This window comes from Panthera pardus, unplaced genomic scaffold, assembly GCF_024362965.1.
Source record: "Panthera pardus isolate Hobbes unplaced genomic scaffold, ASM2436296v1 HiC_scaffold_17, whole genome shotgun sequence".
Classification (NCBI taxonomy): Eukaryota; Metazoa; Chordata; class Mammalia; order Carnivora; family Felidae; genus Panthera; species Panthera pardus.
In genome coordinates this window covers 93,457,399-93,480,878 of record NW_026526732.1, presented here as the reverse complement: position 1 = coordinate 93,480,878, position 23,480 = coordinate 93,457,399, and the positions used below count along the sequence as shown (strand labels likewise).

The 23,480-nt window shown below is 36.0% G+C and overlaps 1 protein-coding gene across 1 annotated transcript in view; it reads right to left on the bottom strand.

Annotated features, from left to right (window-relative positions):
• LOC109248190 (protein eyes shut homolog) overlaps nucleotides 1-23,480 on the bottom strand; it is a 784,935-nt gene that overhangs the window by 219,561 nt on the left and 541,894 nt on the right. Inside the window, exons 12-13 of the mRNA XM_053905310.1 lie at nucleotides 14,326-14,434; nucleotides 5,182-5,402 (exon numbers count right to left, since the gene is read on the bottom strand). Of these exons, the coding sequence (XP_053761285.1) occupies nucleotides 5,182-5,402; nucleotides 14,326-14,434 (330 nt within the window). The remainder of the gene's footprint in view (nucleotides 1-5,181; nucleotides 5,403-14,325; nucleotides 14,435-23,480) is intronic.

Here is a 23,480-nt window from a genome sequence, read left to right as displayed (position 1 = left end):
TTGGAAAAAGCATTCCCAGGAGATGTGGATTAGGATGTACAAGTGTGTGTGTGTGTGTGTGTGCGCGCGCGTGTACTGAAAAAAACTTTTCTCTCTCTTAAGGTTAGGAGAGATTTTTTTTTAAATTCTAGATGAAAGTCACTGGACTAGATCAATTAAATTGTGATGACAAATTATTTGCATTTTCAAGTAAAACCATCATGCATACATGCTATAGTATTTAAAAATTAGTGTCTTTATATCTTGAGACAGAAAAGCTGAGAGGTAAAAAAGCTTTCTTCTTGACCTTGTAATAATGACTCTTTCTTTCTGAATACAGGGTCTGTTACTTTGGAAGTAAAATAAACTTGTAGACCAAAAAAGAATTCTATCAGGTCACTCTGTCTATTCCTTTTCAATCCAGAAAGGCTAAATATTGATATACCTTATTGAAATTGCTCTGCTATTTTGAAAGCTGTCTTGAATCCAATCTCCTCTTCTGGGAAAATAGGAGAAGAGAGAAAACCTGAGGGGTGTAGGTGATGGAGCACCTATAGCCATTTTGCTATATTTGAAATCTGAGAATGGAGTTAAAACTGAAGTGTCCAAAGGGAGCAGAAGAAACTGGGCCCTAGGGTGGCCTTTAAGTCATGAATCAAAAGATACCTAAAATGGGAATCCATAGCCTTCCACTTAGTGTGAACCAGTAAATTCTGTTTGGGATGAGTTTCCCAGAATTTGTAACAGAAGGATTCCTACCTGATACAGAAAGCATCTCTACTTTCTAGCTCAGTTAATGGGGTTCCAAAAGATTAGCAAACTTGCCCAAGTTCACATAATTATTAAGCAACTAAGCCAGGATTTGAAGTGACTTCTTCATGTCAGTTTACTAAAAGGATCTGCTGGGGGCAGTTCAAACTGGATTTTTAACTAACTACAATGTGATAAACATGAAAAAAACAAAGACATACCAAAAAGACAGGAGTGAAACAAGGACAGAGTGAAGGACATTGTAAATGAGGTATAAGGTTCAATAATTTCTGAGGATTCTGAAAATCTGAGATTTCCCTGGTTGTCTCATTTCTCCCAGTTACTCAGCAAGACAGAGGATTGTGGATGGCTCTCCTTCCCAGGTTGACTATTTTATACTCCAGCTATTTATAGTGCCCTAATTAGAAATCATTGCAAACATAACATTTGTGTTTTGATTTGCTAAAACACTGATATTGCCAATCCATAAGAATAATATGCATTTCATTTCTAAGAATAGTTGCTAGTGCCAGGAAGCCATGGAAAGCAAACCCTGACTCATGAGGACCCTCATAGTTTCAGAAGGCAAACCACCATGAAATATTCTAATTATTCAGCTTTTTCCCATTAGAATAATCCAAAATGAGCCCCTACTCCTTAGGGGTCAAAGTATCTCATCCTTCCAGCCCTTGACAAATATTTAATTATTGAAGTTTCATGTTTTCAAATGCATGTTGATTTTACATTCTCCTCCAGAATATATCTGTTTGCATATATAAAAAAGCAAAAACAAACAAAAAAACAGGAGAAAAGAAGAGGAGAGTTTAGAAGTCTGCCTGGGTAGGCAGGCTCAGGAATGACATCAAGTCAGATAGCACTGACAGACCCAAAAGGTGACAAGGGTTGGAAGACAGTCTGGAAGGTCCTGGGGAGATCCTTTTTATGATGCGACAACACGGACAGGAAAATAATCTTTGGCTTTTGCCAACAACACAGATGGGAACTGAGTTGCCAAAAGCATTAAGCCAGTTCAGGTCCATTTTGTCCAAGTCAAGATAGGGCTCAGTAGCAGAGTTTCTCTAGGTTCCTTGGTTGGAAAACTTTATACCATTCCATGTATTCCAAGTATGGGTATGCATCTGCTGGGGGCAGTGTGTTGGTCATGGTGAGGATTCTTTATGGCATTTCTTTGTTCTGTGTTCTTCTCTATGGACTGAAGCTGCTCATGGCCTCACTGGGAGTCCTCCTTCAGTACATATTCTGGTTCTCCTTATGAGTTGCTATACAGACTGCTGGAATGCCCTATTATGGTTTACTATTGGTATTTTAGACAAAACAGGAAAGAGTAAACATACCATTCTTATTCTGATCATCTTCCCTGTAGCCCTACAGCTATCTGTGCTCTTCTTGGATTAAACTTTTGACCTCCAAGGGGCTGTTCTTATGATCCTTCTGAGAAGTCTATTTTTGTTGTTGTTCTGAAATTAGCCAACTCCAGTGTATTATGGTGTTGGTGTGCATAAGGAGATGCTGGATTGGAAGTTGTAGTTGCCATGGACCAGCATGTCCTGGATGCAATAACACAAAGAGTAGTTCTGGCAGTTCAGCATTGGTAATCAAGATAGCAATCATGTTGTTCAGAGGATGTGAAGAGTGTGTTATTTGGGGTTACAGCCAGCTAGTCTCCATTTCACTAACAATAAAAGGCACATACAGATCTGGAAGACCTTAAATAGTGCTTGCCAAAATCAGCTGTCATTTGAGTGGATTTCTCTGGAGTAGGGGTTGAGAGGTTGAAAGACTGAGAAACTGATATGGAAAGCCAGAATAATGTATATGATGGAAAACAGATACTTTTGTGTGTGTGTGTGGGGGGGGAAATTCACTCTAAGGCCTTAAGTGCTGCTAAAGCTTCCATACTAAACTGAAAGCTGCTTGTGTGCAGGATAGTGTCTTAAATATACATCTTCGTTTCACATAGTACTTTCCCTCAGTTGGCCTTTAGGCAATGTTTGCTGAAATAAATCTAAGAGAATGAACCTAGGACTATTTATATCTATCCTACTAGAATAATTATTTTTACCTTTTTTTCAAATACATATTAAATAACTAAAACTGGAAGTCATGTGAGGTTCTATAGTTTACGAAAATAAGACATTTATTTTATTTAGCATGTATTTGGCTTACAGTATCTCTGACAGTTATTGTTACAAAGTAAAACTAACTCTTACCTAGTCTCTGAGTTGGTGATGTGGACACTTCTGTAGAAAATTAGAGTATAATTGTTTTCTCTTGCTGTATGGCAAAATTACCACAGAATTAGCAACTTAAAACACATTTATTATCTTATTTTTTCTGTGGGTCAAGGGTTTAAGGAAAGGCTTAACTGGCCCTCTGTATAAGAGGCCCATAAGCTTCAGTCAAGGTGTTGGTCAGGTTGGGATCTTATTCAAGGTTCAACTGGGAAGGACCTGCTCCCAAGCTGAAGTGGTTGTTGGTAAAATTTAGTTTCTTGCAGTTGTAGAACTGAGGGCTTCAATATTTGCTGGCTGTCAGCTAGAGGCCACCTTACTGGTTGTTTGCTGGAGGCTATTCTCAGTGCCCTGTCACATGGACCTTCTCCAAAATGCTTCATGCTTTATCAAAGTCAGCAAGACAGAGAGGGTCTCCTTGCAAGATGCAGCTACAATCTTATGTAACCTAATGACATAATTGACGTTTCACCACCTTCTGTTGGTTCACCAATTGGTTTCACCAATTCTGTAGGTTCAAAGCAAATCACAGATCCTACACTAAAGGAGAGGGAATCATACAAAGGCATGAACACTGGGAGAGGGATAATGGGGTCTATGTTAGAGTCTGTTCATCATATATAGAAAGAGAGGAAACACAATTCTTGTCACTTTTATAATTCTGTCAGTGGTTAAGCCTCATTGGCAATATTTAATTTAGGTTGAATGACACAAATATTTCAGACATTAGTAAGTCAGTAGGAAAAGCTGTTTTCCTGTTTCTATTTCACTTAGTTACACAACAGTTAATTTTCCTTCAGGGTCCTGAAGGTTATCTTACTGGATAATTTTTGCATTATTATATGTTTTAAAAATAATTGCTATTAGTGGGTTCACTATAAAGCAGACTACTTATTAAATAAGACCTTGGTTTTGTTTCTTTCAGAAAAATAACCACGACCAAGGAAGTTAGCTTCACTCAAACTCAAAATTCACTCTTTTCAAGTCCTTTGAAACTTCATCTGTTATATTTTTCTTATATGAATTAAGTCCTAATTGCTGGTGTCATTTTACAAATGTGTAAATCAAGGCACACACTTGGGCAGAGCTAATCAGAAGCAAAGGGTTTAGACACCCCAAGAGTTGATATCCTCTTTTTCCACTAAACTATGCTTTCTCCTCAAATATTAGGTCAGAGTGTGATTGTTCGGTAAATATATCACCTTGACTTTATCATACCTGCCCATTCCTCTGTTCCTGTCTTTGGTCTGTGGTTCTATGTTGTTTTTCATTTCCTTTTCCAGTGATTATTTTCAGAGCCCATCTCTGCCTACCATTTCCTATCTACTCTTGCGATAAATTATTTTCTCTTTCCCACACTATGCATACAGATGTTTACTTTTGTGGAGTCATTACCTACTTGATACCTTGCCCCTTAGAAACACTGAGGTGAATTCATTAAGATATTTCCTGTGAGATTTGGTCAATTTTTCCTTGACTTTAGTTAATATAATCTGTACATGCTTTACCATCCTCTCTGTCATTATTTGTAGCCCTGAAATAAAGATTTCTCAGAGGATTAAAGAAATTTGGGAATATGTTCTACACTGTCCAAATGAGACTCCCTCAGGGTTGATTCACTTAAGACATTTTAGTGGAGCAGAAAGTAATTGTAATTAAAATCTTTTTAATCTTATAAGAGCAGGATGAATCTTTATTTCAAGGGAAATAAGGTATATAGGCTTTTTCCTCCTTGACATACAGATTGCAAATAAAAAGAAGAAACAGATATAAGTATTCTTCTCCATCTTCAATCTTAGAGATCTGAGTTGATCTTTTATATTTTTGAAGATGAAGCAAAAAAATGCAATAAAAATTAATGCATCAAAACCATTATCAATGAATAAAAATCTGTCATTTATATATTCCAAAAGCAGAACACCTTGGTAAATTATGCTTGAATCTATCTGAAATTGCCAAAATCAGGTCCAGTTACCTAGTTATTTTCAGAGGTCAAGTATTTCTTGACATTGGAACCACAATATACAACTTTCTTTGAACAAACAAGTATCCACCACATGTGTGAAACACCTAGATGATGCATACACAAAATTGGAAGTTCCAGACCTTTCCATCACCCAGATGACAGTGCTGCTGGTTTTTGTTGTTTTAAGAATGGAGACAAGAAATATAGGTTAGAGTTCAAGAGGCTAGAACTAACCTGATGCAGGTGCCATTGTTGTGGCATAGATGACGAGCACACCATGGGACATGGCAGTTCTCAATGTTCTTTCCACGTAATGCTTCATCAATGATGAAGAATTCTTTGTTGTTTACTTGAAGCTCTTGAATGCAGCCATTGAACCCATAAATGTGACCTGCATTCTTATGGATCTTAACATCTTCTGGGATATGGCCAAGGTACATTGATTCAAAATGCACCTATAAGAAAAATAACAACAAAAATATCTGATCAGGTGTTGCCAGGTTATACGAGAAAGACCTAGAATGTTTTGTTCTGTAAGGCATGTTTTAATGTATCCTTCTGTGTAAAACAGGTTGTAATTGTTGCTTAGTTTTGTCAAATCTACTAGGTGGTAGGATAAGTTACCTTAGGAAAGGGCCCTTATTTTATATTTCTTTTGTAGCTCTCACAATACATAATGAAATCTTAATTTTTCTAAAAAAAGGGCATTCAATAAAACTTGTTGATTGATTACTCTGAAATGTATTTTGGAACTGAAGTGTTTGAATCTTAATGTAAATATTAGCAAATAATAACTGATAAGGAAAATACAGTCTTGTTAATTAACTATTGTTAGAGATTGAATTGTGTTTCCCCCAAATTCCTATGTGGAAGTTCTAACCCTCAGTAGCTCCGAATGCGACCTTATTTGGAAAGAGCTTATACTCGCTGACCAGAATGATGATAAAATCACTGGCACGATGTAAACTGCTACTTAATCTCTCTTCCCACCCTTCAGTAACATATATAAATTGAATTCTCATCATTTGTATGTATATAAAAAGTAACTTTCCCAAACAGGAATTTATGAGATACACGTGAATTCTGGATGAAGTGGTAACAAGACACTGATCTTCAGGGCTGTTGGCATACAAAAGGTGCATGCAGCATTTGTGCAGTTTATGCCTCTGATGTCCTTATCCCCAGTACACATTCATGCACTCCAAACTGATACCTGAAAAGTATCCAGATTGACATTACAGATCCACTAAAATGGAAAGCTATCACTGCAAGAATTCTGAAACTGGAGCCAAATAATTAAGTTAGGGCTCTAAGGGGAGGAGAGAATGGGAAATGCTCAGTAATGTCACCTAATGTTTACATTAATATGCTCTGGTTTGATGCAAATGCACTTTTAGAGAACAGAGCATGTTCAATTCTAGGAACATCAAAGCATCTCCACGACCCATAATAGATCTAACTAACTCTATTATTTGAGCTCTTGTTCTTTTTTAGTGACTCGAGTTCTGCTTCTAAAGGCATTCCTTAATTGTGTGTGTGTGTACTTTATAAAAGATTCAGATATACAGTCACCCAGAGGATGACTATCTTTGGGCATAGTGGGGTGGAAAACTCAAGGTGTAATAATAGGCCCTCTTGCAGTACAGGAGTATTTCTGTTTGTTTTCACATCCTTTCTCATATGCTAAACCCATTTATATTACTACTCTAATAAACTATTAGCAAAAACTCTTTTATCAATTTAAGATAAGTGACTCACTGCTAATGCAATCTGGGATCTACCGTGAACCTGTAGAATCAGTGAATCCAAGGCTATGACCTTCTCTCACCGAGGATCTTTGACATCTTTGTGTATTGATCACACACCTGGAACAGCAAACCTCTCACAGCTTTGACAAGTGTGCTGTTTTAGCACAAAACTGATAAAGGATGGAAGAATATCCTCCTCTTCTGTCAGCAGTAGTCAGATCTGAGGGAAAGTCTATAGAGCTATCTATGATTTATTAGACCATTAAAAAACACCCAAACAATGAAAGTAGATGGCTCTTGTATTTCTTCTGATCTGAGGCTCAAGCTTAGTTGGAGTCCTGAAATGTCTGAAAAAGCTGCTGCCATTGACTGAACATAGATAACCATTAAAATGGTTGACTTCCTCTATCCCCAGACTCTTAATTATCCAGGAGCAGCCTTTTGTGTGTATAATCATTTCTAAGGAGACAGGTCTTTAAAATAAGTCTTTTCTAATAACTTCTTGTGAATCAGACTATGGAGAATAGAGTCTGACATGAAGATATGATCTTACAAGATAAAACCACAGAGAACAGACATGGATAATCAAGGAGGAATCATCAAGATAATGAAAAATATGAATGGTGACTGAGGGAAAAGGACTCCACAAATGATAAGAGTGAAATAAGCATTCCCTTTCCTCCCAGAGTTTTCTCTTTAAAGAAAGAATATAGTTGCCCTTTTATAATGTGTAGGAATAAAATAAGAAGACAGGCAAAAGGGAACAAACTTCTAAAAACTACAGAGGTGGAAACAGGTAAGAAGCTGCTTTATCTCTTCTTTATTCTGTTTTAATTTAAATTTAGACTTTGGAGTCTACATATATTTCTGTAATGATATCTTGATTCAATGTTTAGTTTTGTTTTACAGCCTCAAATCTTAAATTAAATAACTTTTATGTTAATAGGAAGGTAACTAACGTAGTTTTTACTTAAGATTAACTACTGGAGTGTACTTGTCTTTACTCAAGAATGTGACGACTTATAATTGAAACACTGACTTTTATTTGGGTGTTGTTACTAGATTTTTGTTTTTAATATTATCTGAATTGTATGCAGACAAATTCAAAACCGGAAACATCAAGTCTTGGAATGGGATAAGAGATGCTGTGTAAGGTGCTTGGCAAGAAGGATTTATTTAAATTACTTCTTACATATGATTTATCTTAAATTTTTAAAAACTTTAGAGGCATTTAATGAAAGGGGATCAAAAGGCAGAACCAATATTTATCTTAGAAGAGATCTCTCTAACTCACTCTCTCTCTCTCTCCTCCCCATAATAATCTATGACCATACAGTCTCTTCTGTATTAATTTTAATCTCTTTGGTGTAGGGCCTCTAACATGGTCATTTTGGGATTCCTTCAGAGTCCATAACAGTGTCTTATAAATAGGAGGTTTACTACAGGTTTTTACAAATGACCTGATTTATGACACTCAATCCTGGTTTGTGTGTGTGTGTGTGTGTGTGTGTGTGTGTGTGTTTACAGTTTCCTGTTTAATTTCTAGGCATCTTCTTCTACTTTATGCTGCCTTATAACCTTGCTGTTTCACTAGATTCAGTCTCCAGGAGATCCTCACTGGATACCACTCAAGAAGGAATATTAATATCACTTTAATTCTAATATAGCTTTCAATATTTAATATATATAGCATAGAGTGCCCAATAGTGCTTATATGGAAATTCTTCAATTTCTATATATGGAATTCTTCAATTCTTCAATCTCATCAATGAGATTAATGTCAAGTAGCTTACAAGAAGTTTTTTTTTTAATTTGATAAATAGCAATGAAATCCTCATTAGTTCTTTACTTTCCAGTTAAATCTTTGATTCTTAAGGCTTTCCAGGCTAGAGAATGTTCTCAAAATAGTATCTTCTCCCTTTGTCAAAGAAAAAACCAAACTTCAGTGAAGCAATCAATGAACTGAGTTGCTACCCTGTGAGCACAGTGATATAGGGAAGTAGAGATACAAAAAAGAAAAGGATATGGATTATTTTTGTCTAAATGGAAATTTAATGTAATCTTGGGAATGAAATCATAAATAAATGAAATATTTAGAAAATATAGTATACAGATCAGCAATATGGCAAAATAAAAAGCTCCAGCTACTCCTTCTTTAGGGAGACACTAACTCAACAACAATACACAGACCAAATCCTTTTGTGAGAAATGAGTAGACTGAGTTAAGAAGCACTTGTACCCCCGGTGAGTATGAAACCAGCTGTTATTGAGGATGACAGGAAAATCTGTGGCACTCACTGGCCAAAGCTCTCCCCCAGACTCCGTGAGGTATAACTAGAAGAAAACTTCCAGCTCCTAGTTTCTCTCTGGGGAGGGAAATAGAAGAACGAAACATATATACTACGTGCAGACTTTTCAGAGACTGACCAAGGGACTAGTTTCCGTTTTGTCTGAATCTATGGGCTGACAGGAAAGTGTGCCAGGTGTGGCGCTATTGAGACCAAACGCAAAGGTTGGAATAACATGAATTCACTCACTGTAGATGTCCCCTGCAGCTCAGTGGGAAGGGTAGGCAAAACCCCCCTAACTCCTGACTTCTCCCTAGCAGTGGCAAGAGTTGAAGTGTGCACCCAAAATAATGTCTTTTCAGGGGGCTGAGTGAAGAATGAGTTTGTCTCCCCTGTCTTGATGGGACCCGGCCATCACTGAAAACAGAAGACGGCTGGATGCTGTGTTGCTGCTCCAGAGGACCACTGATGCAGTAGACTGAGGCTGATATGATTTGGTGGTCTCTTATAGGGGCCAGAGCCAGGGGGGCAGGGTAAAGAAGAGTGGAGCAGGTTTCTAACATTATGGCTTTTCTATGGGTTTCTTGAGTGACTGGTTTCTATTTTGCCTGACTTGGAAGTTCTGCATGACCCATGTACTCTAGAAACTCTGGGGCTGCTGAGAACAAAAGAGAAGTGGATGGCTTGTGGTAGGTAGCTCCAGAGAACCTGTAGTACTGCAGACACCAGAGGCAGCAAAACACTATGAGTACCTGGAAAAGGAAACTGGCAAATTGCTATAATAGAGAATTTACACACACAAGTCCAGAGAAGATACATCCACAGGTTTGAGAGGTTCCCAGACTCTCAGGCTGATTGGTGAAGATCTTTTCCTATACAGAGCCAGTCCATAAAGACTGGGAGAGATGTCTGTTTTTTCTAAAATGTAGATCTCATCACGAATTCTACAATGTAAAGGAAGAAATGGGGGAAAAAAAATCAAAGGAACAAAAGAAGTCTCCAGCAACCAGCCCTAAAGAAATGGAAGTACCTGAGAAAGAATGAAAGTCACAGTCGTGAAGATGCTCAATGAGCTCAGGAAAATGAAGCATAAAGAAAATGAGAACATCAACAGAGAGAAAATATAGTAAAGAATCAAGCAGAAATTTTGGAGCTGAAAATACAAAACTAAATTGAAAACTTTATCAGAGGGGTTTCATCAAAAGGCTTGATCAAGCAGAAGGAAAGAATAAGCAAACTCAAACTCAAACCTCAAAGATAGGTTTCTTTGAAATTATTCAGTTAGAGTAGCAAAAGGAAAAAAAAAAAGATTGAAGAAGAGTGAGGAAAGCCTAAGGGTCATATAAGATGCTATCAAATAGAGCAATATATGCATTATGGGAGTCTCACAAGGAGAAGAAAGAGAGGGGCAGAATACTTACTTGAAGATACAATGATTGTTAATAAACATGAGAATTTTAACTTTACTTATTCAAACATTTTCTTACTTGATTCTTTTAGTTGGAATGAAGATAAAAATTTATAGCTGAATTAAAAAAAAAATAAAAAGATACTGAAAATTTCCCAAATCTGGGATTAAAAATGGACATCTAGATTTAAGAAGCCCAGAAACTACCACAAGAAAGAACTCAAAGAAGTCTACACCAAGACACATAATCAAATTGTCAAAAGTCAAAGAGAATTCTGAAAGCAGAATTCTGACTTGTCACATAAAAGGAAGGCCCATAGGACTATCAATGGATTTCTTACCAGAAACATTCAAGGCCAGAGGGAGTGGGATGATATACACAAAGTGCTCAACTCCCTCCCCCAACCCCAAACTGCCAAATAAGAACACTATATCTGGCAAAACTGTCCTTTAAAGATGAAGCAGAGGGGCACCTGGATGGCTCATTCATTGAGTGTCCAGCTCTTGATTTCAGCTCAGGCCATGATCCCACGGTTGTGGAATCAAGCCCCATATCTGGCTCCATGGTGAGCATGGAGCCTGCTTGAGATCCTCTCTCTCTCTCTCTCTCTCTCTCTCTCTCTCTCTGCCTTTCTGCCCCTCTCCCCTGATCATGTGCTCTCTCTCTAAAATAACATTAAAAAACAATGAAAACAAACCAAATAAATGAAAGCCGAGGAAGCTTATCAATACTAGATCTACCTTACAAGAAATGCTAAAGGGAGTCCTTCAAGTTGAAATGAAAAGGCACTAAACAGCAACATGAAAGCATATGAAAATATAAAGCTTTTTGGGAATGATGTATATATAGATTAGAGCTCGAAGATCAATCAACTGAAGTTAAGATGCTATTAGCTTAAAATAATTATAGTTGTAAGATGTTGTATGTAAGCCCTATGATAACCACAAAGACACTATACATATAAGATACAAAAAAGAAAATGAGAAAGGCATCAAAGTATGGTTCATACACATACACATACACACACACACATACACACACACACACACACACACACACATATACAAAAATCATGAAACACAAAGGAAGAGAGCAAGGGAGAAAACCAGAGACAAAAGAGTTATAAGACAGAAAATAATTAATGGAAATAGCAATTTATTACTTATCAATAATTACTTTAAATGTAAATGCAAACCCTCTATCAAAAAACATAAAGTGACTGGGTAGATAAAAAAAGATTAAAAAAAAAAAACCAATATCTAACATATTCTGTCTATAATAGACTCACTTTTGATTTAAGGACACATATAGGCTGAAAGTGAAAGAAAGGAAAGAGATATTCCATGCAAATGGTAACCAAAAAAGAAAATGAATGCCTACAGGTTTTCAGACAAAATAGACAAGTCAACTTGTCATAAGAGACAAAGAATGATAATTATATAATGATTATCTGGGTCAACTGACCAGGAAGATATAACAATTATAAATGTGTATGCATTCAACATCAGAACGCTCAAATATATGAAACATTGACAAAACCAAAGAGAGAAATAGCAGCTCAATGATAGTATGATATTTTAATATCCTTTTTTCAATAATGGCTAGAACATCCAGAGAGAAGATAACAAGGAAACAGAGGACTTGAACAACACTGTAGAACAAATGATTTCTTGGATACAGCACCAAAATCACAAGCAACAAAAGCAACAAAAGACAAGGGGGACTATGTCAAATGAAAAAGCTTCTGCACTGCAGAGGAAACAATCAATGAAATGAAAAGGAAATCTACAGAATGAGAGAAAGAATTTGCAAACCACATAGCTGATATGGGGTTAATATTAAAAAAAATATAAGAAACTCCTATGCCTCCAAAGCGAAAACAAATAGGGTGGTTAAAAAACTGACACGAGACTTGAATAGACATTTCTCCAAAGACATATAAATAACCAAAAGATATGTAATAAAGATGTTTAACATCACTAATCATCAGGGAAATGCAAATTAAAATCATAATTAAAAACCATCTCACATTTGTTAGGGTAGTCATAAAAAAATAACAGAATATAGCAAGTGTTGAAAAAGATGTGAAGAAACTGGAACCTTCATGCACTGTGGGTGGGAATGTAAAATTGTGCACTTGCTATATACAACAGTATGGAGGTTCCTCAAAAAATTAAAAATGGAAGTATCATATGATCCAGCAATTCCACTAATGAGTATTTATTGAAAAGATAGGGTGCTTGGGTGGCTCAGTTGGTTAACTGGCTGACTTCGGCTCAGGTCATGATCTCATGGTATGTGGGTTCGAGCCCAGCATCAGGCTCTGTGCTGACAGCTCGGAGCCTGGAGCCTGCTTCGGATTCTGTGTCTCCCTCTCTTTCTGCCCCTCCCCTGCTCGTGCTCTCTCTCTCTCTGTCTCTCTCTCAGAAATAAAAACATTAAAAAAATAATGTAATGTAATGTAAAATGCAATGATCCAACAATCCTGTACACTAGTCAGAGCTCATCATGAAAAGTGTACTCTTAATCCCCTTTATCTGTTTCACCCATTCACTCACCTGCCTCCCCTCCTGGCAACCTCTAGGTTGTTCTTTGTATTCAAGAGTCTGTGTTTATTTTTGTTCGTTTGTTTGTCTCTTTTTTTCTTCAAAACAAAAGCCAATTGTATTCTTACCATCATAATCCACTAGACAGTGTTGAATCTGTTGCAGCAGGAGATTAAGTGTATTATAAAAGGAACAACAACAACAACAAAGCGTGGGAATCAGAAAATCTGGGATCAAGTCTCTTTCCTTATCACTATGAAATTTTGGACATCTGATACTCAGTTTTATAAGATACTATCTTGTAAAAGAGATAATAATTCTTACTTTGGAGAGTTCTTGTGAAGATCCAATGAGATAAAATATATAGCCATAATTCGGAAAATGTAATGTGCTCATGCAAATGTTAGCTATTCTTATGTGCTTCTTTAAGATGCTTGTATATGTTCAATATGAGAAAAAAAACTACGTAGAAAAAAATGGAAATAAAATGAAATTTCCAATTCATTAGGGCCCTCCACACTGCCAGCTTTAAAGTGCACTAAAATTAGCACTTTGGAGCTCTAATTATACAGATTAACTCTCCATGATGATCAAATGAACCAGGAATTCTTTATCTTAAATGTATTTCTATAAAGTCATACTAAGAAGCATGTAACCAACCACATCATTAAAATTAAAAGAATTCAGCGAATTGCCTGGTCTCTGGAAGGACAACCATCCATCCTCTCTTCTCTAAATTTTGCTTCATTCAATGTTTCTAAGAAAAATTCTCTGAGAAGGGACTTTTTAACAGCACAGTACAAGCACTACCATAGCCTATAAAATGCGTTTTTAATTACTGTTTTGTATCTTGCTAATCTTTTTTTTTAAATGTTTTTATTTATTTTTGAGACAGAGAGAGACAGAGCATGAGCAGGGGAGGGGCAGAGAGAGAGGGGGACACAAAATCGGAAGCAGACTCCAGGCTCTGAGCTGTCAGCATAGAGCTGGATGCAGGGCTCGAACTCACAGACAGTGAGATCATGACCTGAGCTGAACTTGGACGCTTAACCAACTGAGCCATCCAGGTGCCCCGCATCTTGCTAATCTTTACCCATTCCTGTGCTGTGTTTTTCATCAAGCATAACATATTATATGCAAAGTGTGAGACGAAGATCAATTTCTTGTTAAATTTAATAAAACTTTTATAGCGACAGGCAGTATTAAATATATTTAATTGTACCTAAAGTATCAGGGATGATTATTCTGGTGTTTTGTTGAGAGCTTTTATAAGGACTATGTTCAGTAAAGAAATATGATGTGTATTTAGTAACTTAAAAATAAATAGTTATTTGAAATATTGAGGGCACACTTAGTAATGTCTGGAGCTGGATATTTGCATAACTACCTGAGACACATGGGATATCTCTGTGTCTTTCTTCAGTATTGGAGGTTTTCCATCTGCAGTCACTTCAATCATACACACACTCTGAGAGCTGCCCACAGGGATTGTGTAGCTAGAAACAAAACAGAAGAGGCCATTATTGCATGTATTACTGGCAAGAACAGGGTAACTTCACACATGGATGGTAAGTACTTCTTCAATGAGAGAGGTACTTTCTGGATCATAATAATCCTGAAATATGGCCTCAACCAAGTGTGAACATTTTAGGATAGATGAAAGATATATTTCTTTTCTTATGCTGAAATTTTATTTGCCTTCTCTTTCTATCTCTAAATCAGGACTTGAAATGCTTTCAGAAAGTTAAACCCCCACAAAACCAAAAGAGCTTTCTGTATAAGTAGCTAATAATAAATTTTAAGTGCTAACAGTGGTGGACATATGGTCTCACTCATGTAGGAGACTGTTGGACAAGTAACAGCAATGTTAAATGATGCAAACCTGCCTAGGTAGAAATTTCCCCTCCCTGGCCTCCAGGGGAAATAGAAATGGAATAAGAAATGAAAGGCTGCATACCCTTGAGCAGTGAGATTACAATGTGATATAGTTATCGGAACTCAGAAAGCATGCTGCTAATGTACTGGCTGGTACTGTGTCTCAGAGATAAAGAAAAGTATAAGGTTAAGGGAATTTGTAGAATGAATAGCAGAAATGACCAATACACAATTGAAAATTTATCACAGTTTATAAAGTGATACAATCAGATAAAAAGGTACACATACTAAAGTACTTGGCAAAAAATTAAATAGAATTTTAAAAGGCAATTTAAATGATAGTACCCTGTCACTTGCCACATGTAATAATAGTAACTTGTCTTTTTAAGTCTATTCCATAGAGATATCAGAAATTCATTTACTAATATTAACAGTGGCTATTTCTGCATACTGAAAGTATGATCTTAATGCTCACTTTTGCTTTTTTGTATTTTCTAAATTTTAGACAATGAACACACCTAATTTTTATTTTTAATTTTGACCCACTGCCCCAGTTTGCACATGACTAAGACATTTTCCAGGATGCAGGATTTCTCAGTGCTAAAACAAGGTAAGTGCCTCGTACATCAGGATCAGTTGGTAATTCTACTTTTAAAAGAAAAAGTCAGTTTTATTAAAAATCATTAGTTAAATCACTTATCAATATTTTTCTTAAAATCAACTTTGGGGTCTAAGTTGAATGGAAAAAGCAAACCAGAACTTCCTTTCCCCACCCCCCCACCCTCACCCCCTTGCTCCAAAAAGGGATAGTGGTCATGCTGGTTTTCTCTTCCCCTTTACCTAGAAATACAAATCTGGTATGGCCCTTTTAATACATTATCACACCACTTTTTGGGCCCCTGCTCCAGTTTACCAAGGACACTTCTAATTCTGATCAGATCACTGTTGAAAATGTTTAAATTCCACAAATAACCTCTAGAGTGTCACATTTGTGTGAATTGTAAATTGTGGTGATATATGAAGCACATTTGTCATTATAGTTGAAATGGGAAGGTAGATCTGTACAGATGCTTTATTCTGGAAATTCAGGAAATAGTTCTCAGGGAATGCACATGTCCTTATTAAGACATAGTAAGATCTTGTTTTGTTTGTTTCATTCAGAGCTTGTTAAAATCTAACCATGAACTTCAGTGCTATAGAAGGAAGCTACTCTACCCTATTTACTTTCTGTTACCTCCTTCTTTTCTTCCCCTGGCCCTTCCACTAAATGGTTGATTCTATTGTCTGCTTGGTTTATGTACCATTTTGGAAATTGATGCTCTAATTTCAGCAGAGATTTTTCTACATGTAGATTCTTATCATGTTCATTTTTATAATATCTCATTTTTGCTTACAGACCAAACTGTATGATAGGCAATGAAAAAAATGCTCTATAAACAAATTTAGACATTATGCCACATAAATCATTTGAGGCATACATATCCCGTATGCCTCTCAAGTATTGCTGAGGCCAGCCAAGTCTAATGATTTAAAGACTTAAGGATCATATTTTGATATAATCCATTGACTAGCTGAGTGATCCTAGGCAAACCACTTAACCTTTCTTCCCTAAAGTGTGATTATCCACAGAAGGGAGATAATCATTCTTGGTTCATAAATGGTTAGTGAGAATCACATTATTTAATGTACATAAATCATTCAGTGCTAATATTAAAATCCAAAGTTAAAGCAATTATTTGCTGACTAGACAGGGATCTCTAAAGAGATTTTTATGAAAATAAATTACACAGTCAAGATGAAGTGTTCATCTACTTCTACTAATATTACCTATAATGGGATTCAAAATCAAATACTCAGGTTGCATTACCTTGAAAACTAAAATTTGATGAAAGAAACATTTTTTCCAGTATCTGTAACATTCTTGTTCTTTATATTTACAGTCTTTAGATAGGCTAAACAATTTGGCAGAAAATTCTGATTTGGCAAGATAATTTATTTTTAAATTTTTAGAAGAGCTTGCTCAAAGTGGAAGTTCAAGGTATCCAAAACCAAGGGAAGGGTTGTACAAATGTAAACAATGGAGAGTGGATTGTTCAATCAAGTATTTTTATATAATTGAATGCTATGCAGCTCTTAAACAGGAGTTAGAATATTAACTAATGGCATAGAAAAATATTTGTATAGAATAGAAAAAGGATAGACAATTTGAGTGATATACCATTTTTATAAAAAATATGCATAGAGATAATACTTGATCTACTCTCGCTAATATTAACAGTGGCTATCTGTGCATGCTGAGAATGAAGATGATTTTTAATTGGTCTCTTTTGCTTATTTGTATTTTCCATATTTTGGACATGGAACATACAATAATTTTAAATTTCACCTCTTAAAAGAAAAATTCAGTTTTATAAAAAAAAATTCAGTTTTTATTTATATAAAAACAAAAATAATTTATTGACATTTTTGTTTTCCTAGATTTCATGCTTTCTTTCTAGGTAAACTATCTTCATGTTAGGTATGTTAACTCTTGAACAACACAGGGGTTAGGGGTGACCACCTCTGCCCTGCATACTTGAAAATACACATACAACTTTTAAAAGTTAGCTAATAGCCTTCTGTTGACCAAAAGTCTGACCAATAACCAACATGAACAGCCAATTAACACATTTTATATGTTATATATGTTATATACTGTATTCTTACACTAAACTAAGCTAGAGAAAAGAAAATGTTATCAAGAAAATCATAAGGAAGAGGAAATAGCATTTATAGTACTGTACTGTATTTATAAAAAAAAAAAATATCTGCATATAAGTGGACCCACACAGTTGAGACCCATGTTGTTCAAGGGTCAACTGTATTGCTTTCTGACAGCCTCTGAAATATCTTCTTCTAGAATTTATGTTAGACACTTTTCAGAAGACTATTAAACTGTTCTCTAAATTTCTTAATCTTGCTTTCACATCTTTAAAATACTTTCTTAATTTCCCTGTCCTGTATTCTTCCTAGGCACCAATTTTTTCTGCAGCAGTCTCTAGGACTATTTATTCTATTGACAGAATTTTAATAAATTTTAAATTTTAATGAATATTTTATTCCCCAGGATTTTGAATCTTTTGCATCAATTTTATATAATTTATGCCTGATTTTCCTTTATAGATTCTCCTTTAAGACAAGTTATTCTTTCACTAATGTTTTCTAGCATCCCAGAAATATTTACTTAAAAGTTTTTGTCAGATTTTTCCATAAAAATGATTTTATCTAGAGTGATTCATGTTCCACTTGTTGATTTCCTTTGTTCCTTTCTCAGTGTTGCCATGTGTTCTGATACTGTGCTGTGCAGCCTCATTTTTAGTTTTTTTTTTCTCTTTCCCCTCACTTCCATTTTCCTTGTTGTGCTCATCTGAGGTAACCCAGGTCTGCTTGCCTAATGAGAACCCTACCTGATCTTCAGAGCATCTAAACCTGAATCTTGGATAATGTATATTTGGCAGTTCTGTTCTATGGTGATATTGAAGGTATCCTTTGGTCCATTCAGAGCTGAAAAGATTGCTTGGTACAGTTCTGCTCATGATGCTTTGGTTGTCTCTGTTCTTTGTAGGCTGGCAGTTTGCTAAAAGTCAGAATCCCAGAGGACAGTCTCTCTTTTTCTCTGTGGGTAGATAGGTAGATAAATGAGAGATATCACATGTATACTTGAATGACTAGTTTAAATTCCCTTATAGGAGCTGAGCATCCCTGTTTTTAGACCTAGATCTTGGCAGGCCTGCAGTCTTAGCTCTTCATGCTTTGTAGTTTTGTTGGTTTCTTGTCTGGGAAGATGTCTATCTTGTTTTTGAATTCGCTTTTGTATTTTCAGTTGTGTATTTTAAAATTTTCTATATTGTTGCTATGTGTTTGACACTAAGGAGGAACGTCAAAGTGTGATGTTACAGTCATCTTGACCAGAAGTCTCACTTTTTTTTTACAATAAGAAAAAACAACAATAAAGATAAAATTGAGTTATAACTTTTTTAATGCTTATTTATTGATTATGAGAGACAGAGGGAGGGAGAGCACGCACATGTGGGGATAGAGAGAGGAACAGACTCTCAAGCAGACTCTGCAATGTCACTGTAGAGCCCAATGCAGGGCTCGATCTCATGAACTGAACCATATGATCATGACCTGAGCTGAAATCAAGAGCCAGATGCTTAACCAACTGAGCCACCCAGGTGCCCTGAGCCCTAACTTTTGAAGGGCCATGTAAATAGAAAGTTATCTTTAATCTGTGAGGGGTGGAATGAAGGAAAATTAAGCACATTGGAGGTGCCTTTATAATTTTGCAGGCTTTTAAATTTGGAAAGAATAATTTCTTTGGCTTTTTCCATCTCGGGTTGTGTGTGTGTGTGTGTGTGTGTGTGTGTGTGTGTGCGTGCGCTTTCACATTTCAATGCATCTGTCTCATGTTTTTCTTCAGTGGCAGATTTCAAAAGCACATAAGTAAAGTGGTTTGTCTTTCTTCCAGAGAGAAATAGGAAGTATGGATTTCTTTCTTCTTTAAGGTACTTATGTTTGATTTGTCAAATCTTGGAGTTATATGAGTCACTGGCATTATACCATAATGAAATTAAATGCTTTAAAAGGCCAATGTAGTGCTATGCTGAAGGCTCACAAAACATAGCTCATGCATAATTGTAGTAGCTATAGAATTTTAAGCCATGATATAAAAGTAACATAACTGAACAGCACCAACTGTGTCTAGGGAATATTGCAAAGTTGATGGCAATACTGAATCCTTCCACAGGTGCAAAATATGTTCTTTTCTCTTATCACTCACTAGGTTTGGTTATTATACAGCAATGATTCTAGCTTGTCTATTTTATTCATCATTATTTTTTTAAATGTTTATTTATTTTTTGAGAGAGACAGAGACAGAATGTGAGTGGGTTAGGGGCAGTGAGAGGGAGACACAGAAGCAGAAGCAGGTCCAGGCTCTGAGCTGTCAGCACAGAGCCCAACGCAGGGCTCAAACTCAAAAGCTGTGAGATCATGACCTGAGTCGAAGTAGGACGCTCAACCGACTGAGCCACCCAGGCGCCCCTAGCTTGTCTATTTTAAATTTTGGACATGAATTAACTTTGCTGGGTTTATTTCTTTATTTACCTAAATTAGACTTTAAAAATGAATGTAAAAACAAGTTCTCTATATGGATAACCTTTAATATAGATAGCAGTTAAGTGAATCTCCAAGATAGTAACTATTATGACCAAAAATAACCAGCCTTAATGTTTACCACATGTTAAGTATTACTCTGAAATGAATAGATAACATTCACATTAAGCTCCAGCTTGGAACTTCCATTAAAAGAATCTTTCTGACTAGATTTAGGACTGAGAGAGATTAACCTCAATGCTAGCTGCTATGATCTCCACATTCAGCTCAAAGTTTCACTGGAGTTGTGAGAGTTAGCTCTGCATATGAATAGCTGAGATGGGAGACTCAGATCGGCAGATGGCAGTAAAGGTACATGGCAGAGATGGAGGCACTGAAAGGCATCTGATCCCCACAGATAGGATCTAATTGACAGTGTGATTGTTTTAGGTCCCTGTTTGCAACAGGAAAACAGGGGAAAATATATTTAAAAGATTATACATCAGGCAGTATGGATGAAACTGTCCAGAGACATACAGTTTTACTTACCGGTCATGTATCTAATGTGACTGTCATGGCTGTGTGGGCAAATTTAAGAAGATGCTGTTTACGACCACGAAGGTTTCATACAGCCCAATCAACACAGCCATACCGTTTAAGGTTGTTAATGTGACTCAGCACAATCTATATGTTAAATGAATGTGAAAAAAAGATCAGACACAAAAATCACTGTTAGGCCCTTTGCCAAATAAAAGCAATGTAAACACACCAAAGGCACCTTGAAGCATGCCTTTTTATTTAGAGCACCAAAGAGCTGGCCAGGATGGCCACACAAACAGTTTGTACAAGGAATGCTGCCTGACCTCTGTCTGATAGGTGATTGTTACAAGGACTTCCTGCCTCTAGATGATTGTCATGAGATGGTCATTGGCTTTAGGTTATTTTATTTAGCCTTTTCTCTGACTGACAGATAGCCCAAATATCCTGAATAATAAATTACTGAGAAAACCGAGCCATTATCCTGTGAAGCACTGATACTAAAGAAAGAATCTGCAATGATTCCTGAAGACTGCTGGAGCAGGAACTTCATTTACACCCTTGATTAGCCAGAGCAGTCGTCAAGGGAACAACCAACCAGCTGTCATGAGATATCACAGATATTCCAAAAACTGTGATTTTACTTCTGACTACACTATCCAATTCATGTGCACTGGGACCTACAGCATATACAGACCAGAGATTTCATGGTCTTCCGGTAGCACCTATAAAAGTATAGACGGCCAGAATACCCTTGTTTTCTTTGCCCAGTAAAAACATTCACATAATGACTATTACAATTACACAAATTGAAATTTGTATTCAGAAATACTGTGTTTTTTGACCTGACATCTGGCTTTAATCTATCTGAATATCATGGTAAGAAGCTTCAATGGTGTGCTGGAGAAGGCTAGTACTGACTCACGAGAGCTGGTTTTGTGCATTCTTTCTCAATTCACACATCTGTGAATTCATGTTGGTAATTTGAAATTGACCATGGTGGGAGTATTTATGCCTGGTAAATTGGCAAAGCTACAAATCATTCAACCCTTTATCCTCCCCTTTTTCCTCTAAGATCTTGAATCCATGGAGATTCTTGAATATTTCCTAGTAGGATTTAAGTATTCACTTAGAACAAGGGCATTAAGTTGCAAAGCTTAGCTTCATTGTTGGCATTTAATTTGGAACTTCAATAGGAAATCTGTTTTATTCATACTCTGTTCATAGCTCTAGGTTGGATCAGTTTACTCTGCTGATAAATGGGGGTTTTAAGAATATTACCCTTAAAACCTACACATACACAGTTTATAAATGCCAATTAGTACTTAGTTTTACCCTTCAAGTCTAATACTTATTGCTCAATTCATTTGTTTTTAGCAATCTTGGGGTATATTTGTATCCAGTCCACTAAGTAAACAGTCAAAACTCAGGAGTTGAAAATACTCATTTCTGATCCTTTCCTCTTCAACCCCTAAACTCTCATATACACATATTTTGAGCTACTAAAGTTTCCCAAGTTGAAATAGCATTTGAAAAAAATCAATTTAATAATAGATTATTTCACCCAATTTGAACAAAAAGCCATTCTGATGATATGGGTATGTAGAGAGATTCACTTCCGTTAGCTTAGGAGTGAAACCAAAGACCTGTTTCCCTTAGGAAAAAACCATGTGTGTCCCTGTCATTTTTTAGAAGTATTACAGTGAGTGATGGCTGATTCTTACAAAATTGCCTTACCTAAATAATAAACGTGCGGTTTACCTGTCTTCTAAATACTGGGTTTTGCATGATTAGTATTATTTGTAGCATATGATTGATTTTCCTGCCTGTGTATTTTGAGATTTATTTTAAAAAATAATATTTCGATGCTAAAATATTTATACTGTACCATATTTAATCCAATTTATTAATCTAGCTTTTATTAAAAATATGAAGAGAGAGATTAATAGAGATGCAAAGGATTTAAATTTCACAAGCACTCTCGAAGCCAAACTTGTAAATATTCTCATCTCTCTAAATGTAAAAAGGCTGTAGTGTGATCCAGCAAGCCGTGCCTCAGGATCAATACCTCTTTGGTTTCATATTTCTTTGTCAGCTGGCACGCCATCTAAGTGTCCCTTGTCTCAGCTTATTCAATTTTCTCTGGGAAAGTCCATCTATTTCTCATTCTTATATATAACTTTTTTCTTTATGGTTTCTAAGGTTTTAATGCATGCCACTTCCCCCCCAATTGTCCTCCTATACACCTTTGCCAAACGTGGCTTCCCCATCTTTGAAACTTCTGATATGGAGAGAAGAAAAGTAAAGTTCTTACCCCAAGCAAACTTTCAATTTGGAGATAGCCAGACAAGTAAAATTTTAGAAATTCAATCAATATAAAAATAGATGCAATCAATGAATATATGTAATCTAGGCTTAATGCTTGAAGAAGCATTACTAGCCCCTCCTTAATTTAGGGTCTGTTTCTTATTAATAGCTCCCATGAAAGCACTCTGAATTTAAAAACTGAGAAAAATGTAATTAAATAAATGATTAGGATGATGAAAAAATGCTTTGTCTTTCACCCTTACAATAGAGACAACATACTTCTGGAGTTGTTTATGATAAGAAAAACAATTACATTAACCTTTTAGAAGTGTTCCAGAAGATGACAAATGAAATACACCAAGTAGACCAAAATCCATGTCATGTCATGTGCAAAGTAAAATTGCTGATAGAGATGGTTTCAAAATTTTATATTACTTGATACAAATAGAAAACTAAATTACTGTGAGGCCTATAAGCCCACAATGATGAAGAAATTTAATAAGCTCTAAATACATAATCTCAGTTAATTTTATTTATGTAATCTTGATCCAAATGATTTAAGGTAGTTACCTTTAAACTCTAATACTTCATTTTATCTTAAAACATGTACATTTGTTCAGGGGCGCCTGGGTGGTTTAGTCATTAAGTGTCTGACTTCGGCTTAGGTCATGTTCTGACCTGAAGTTC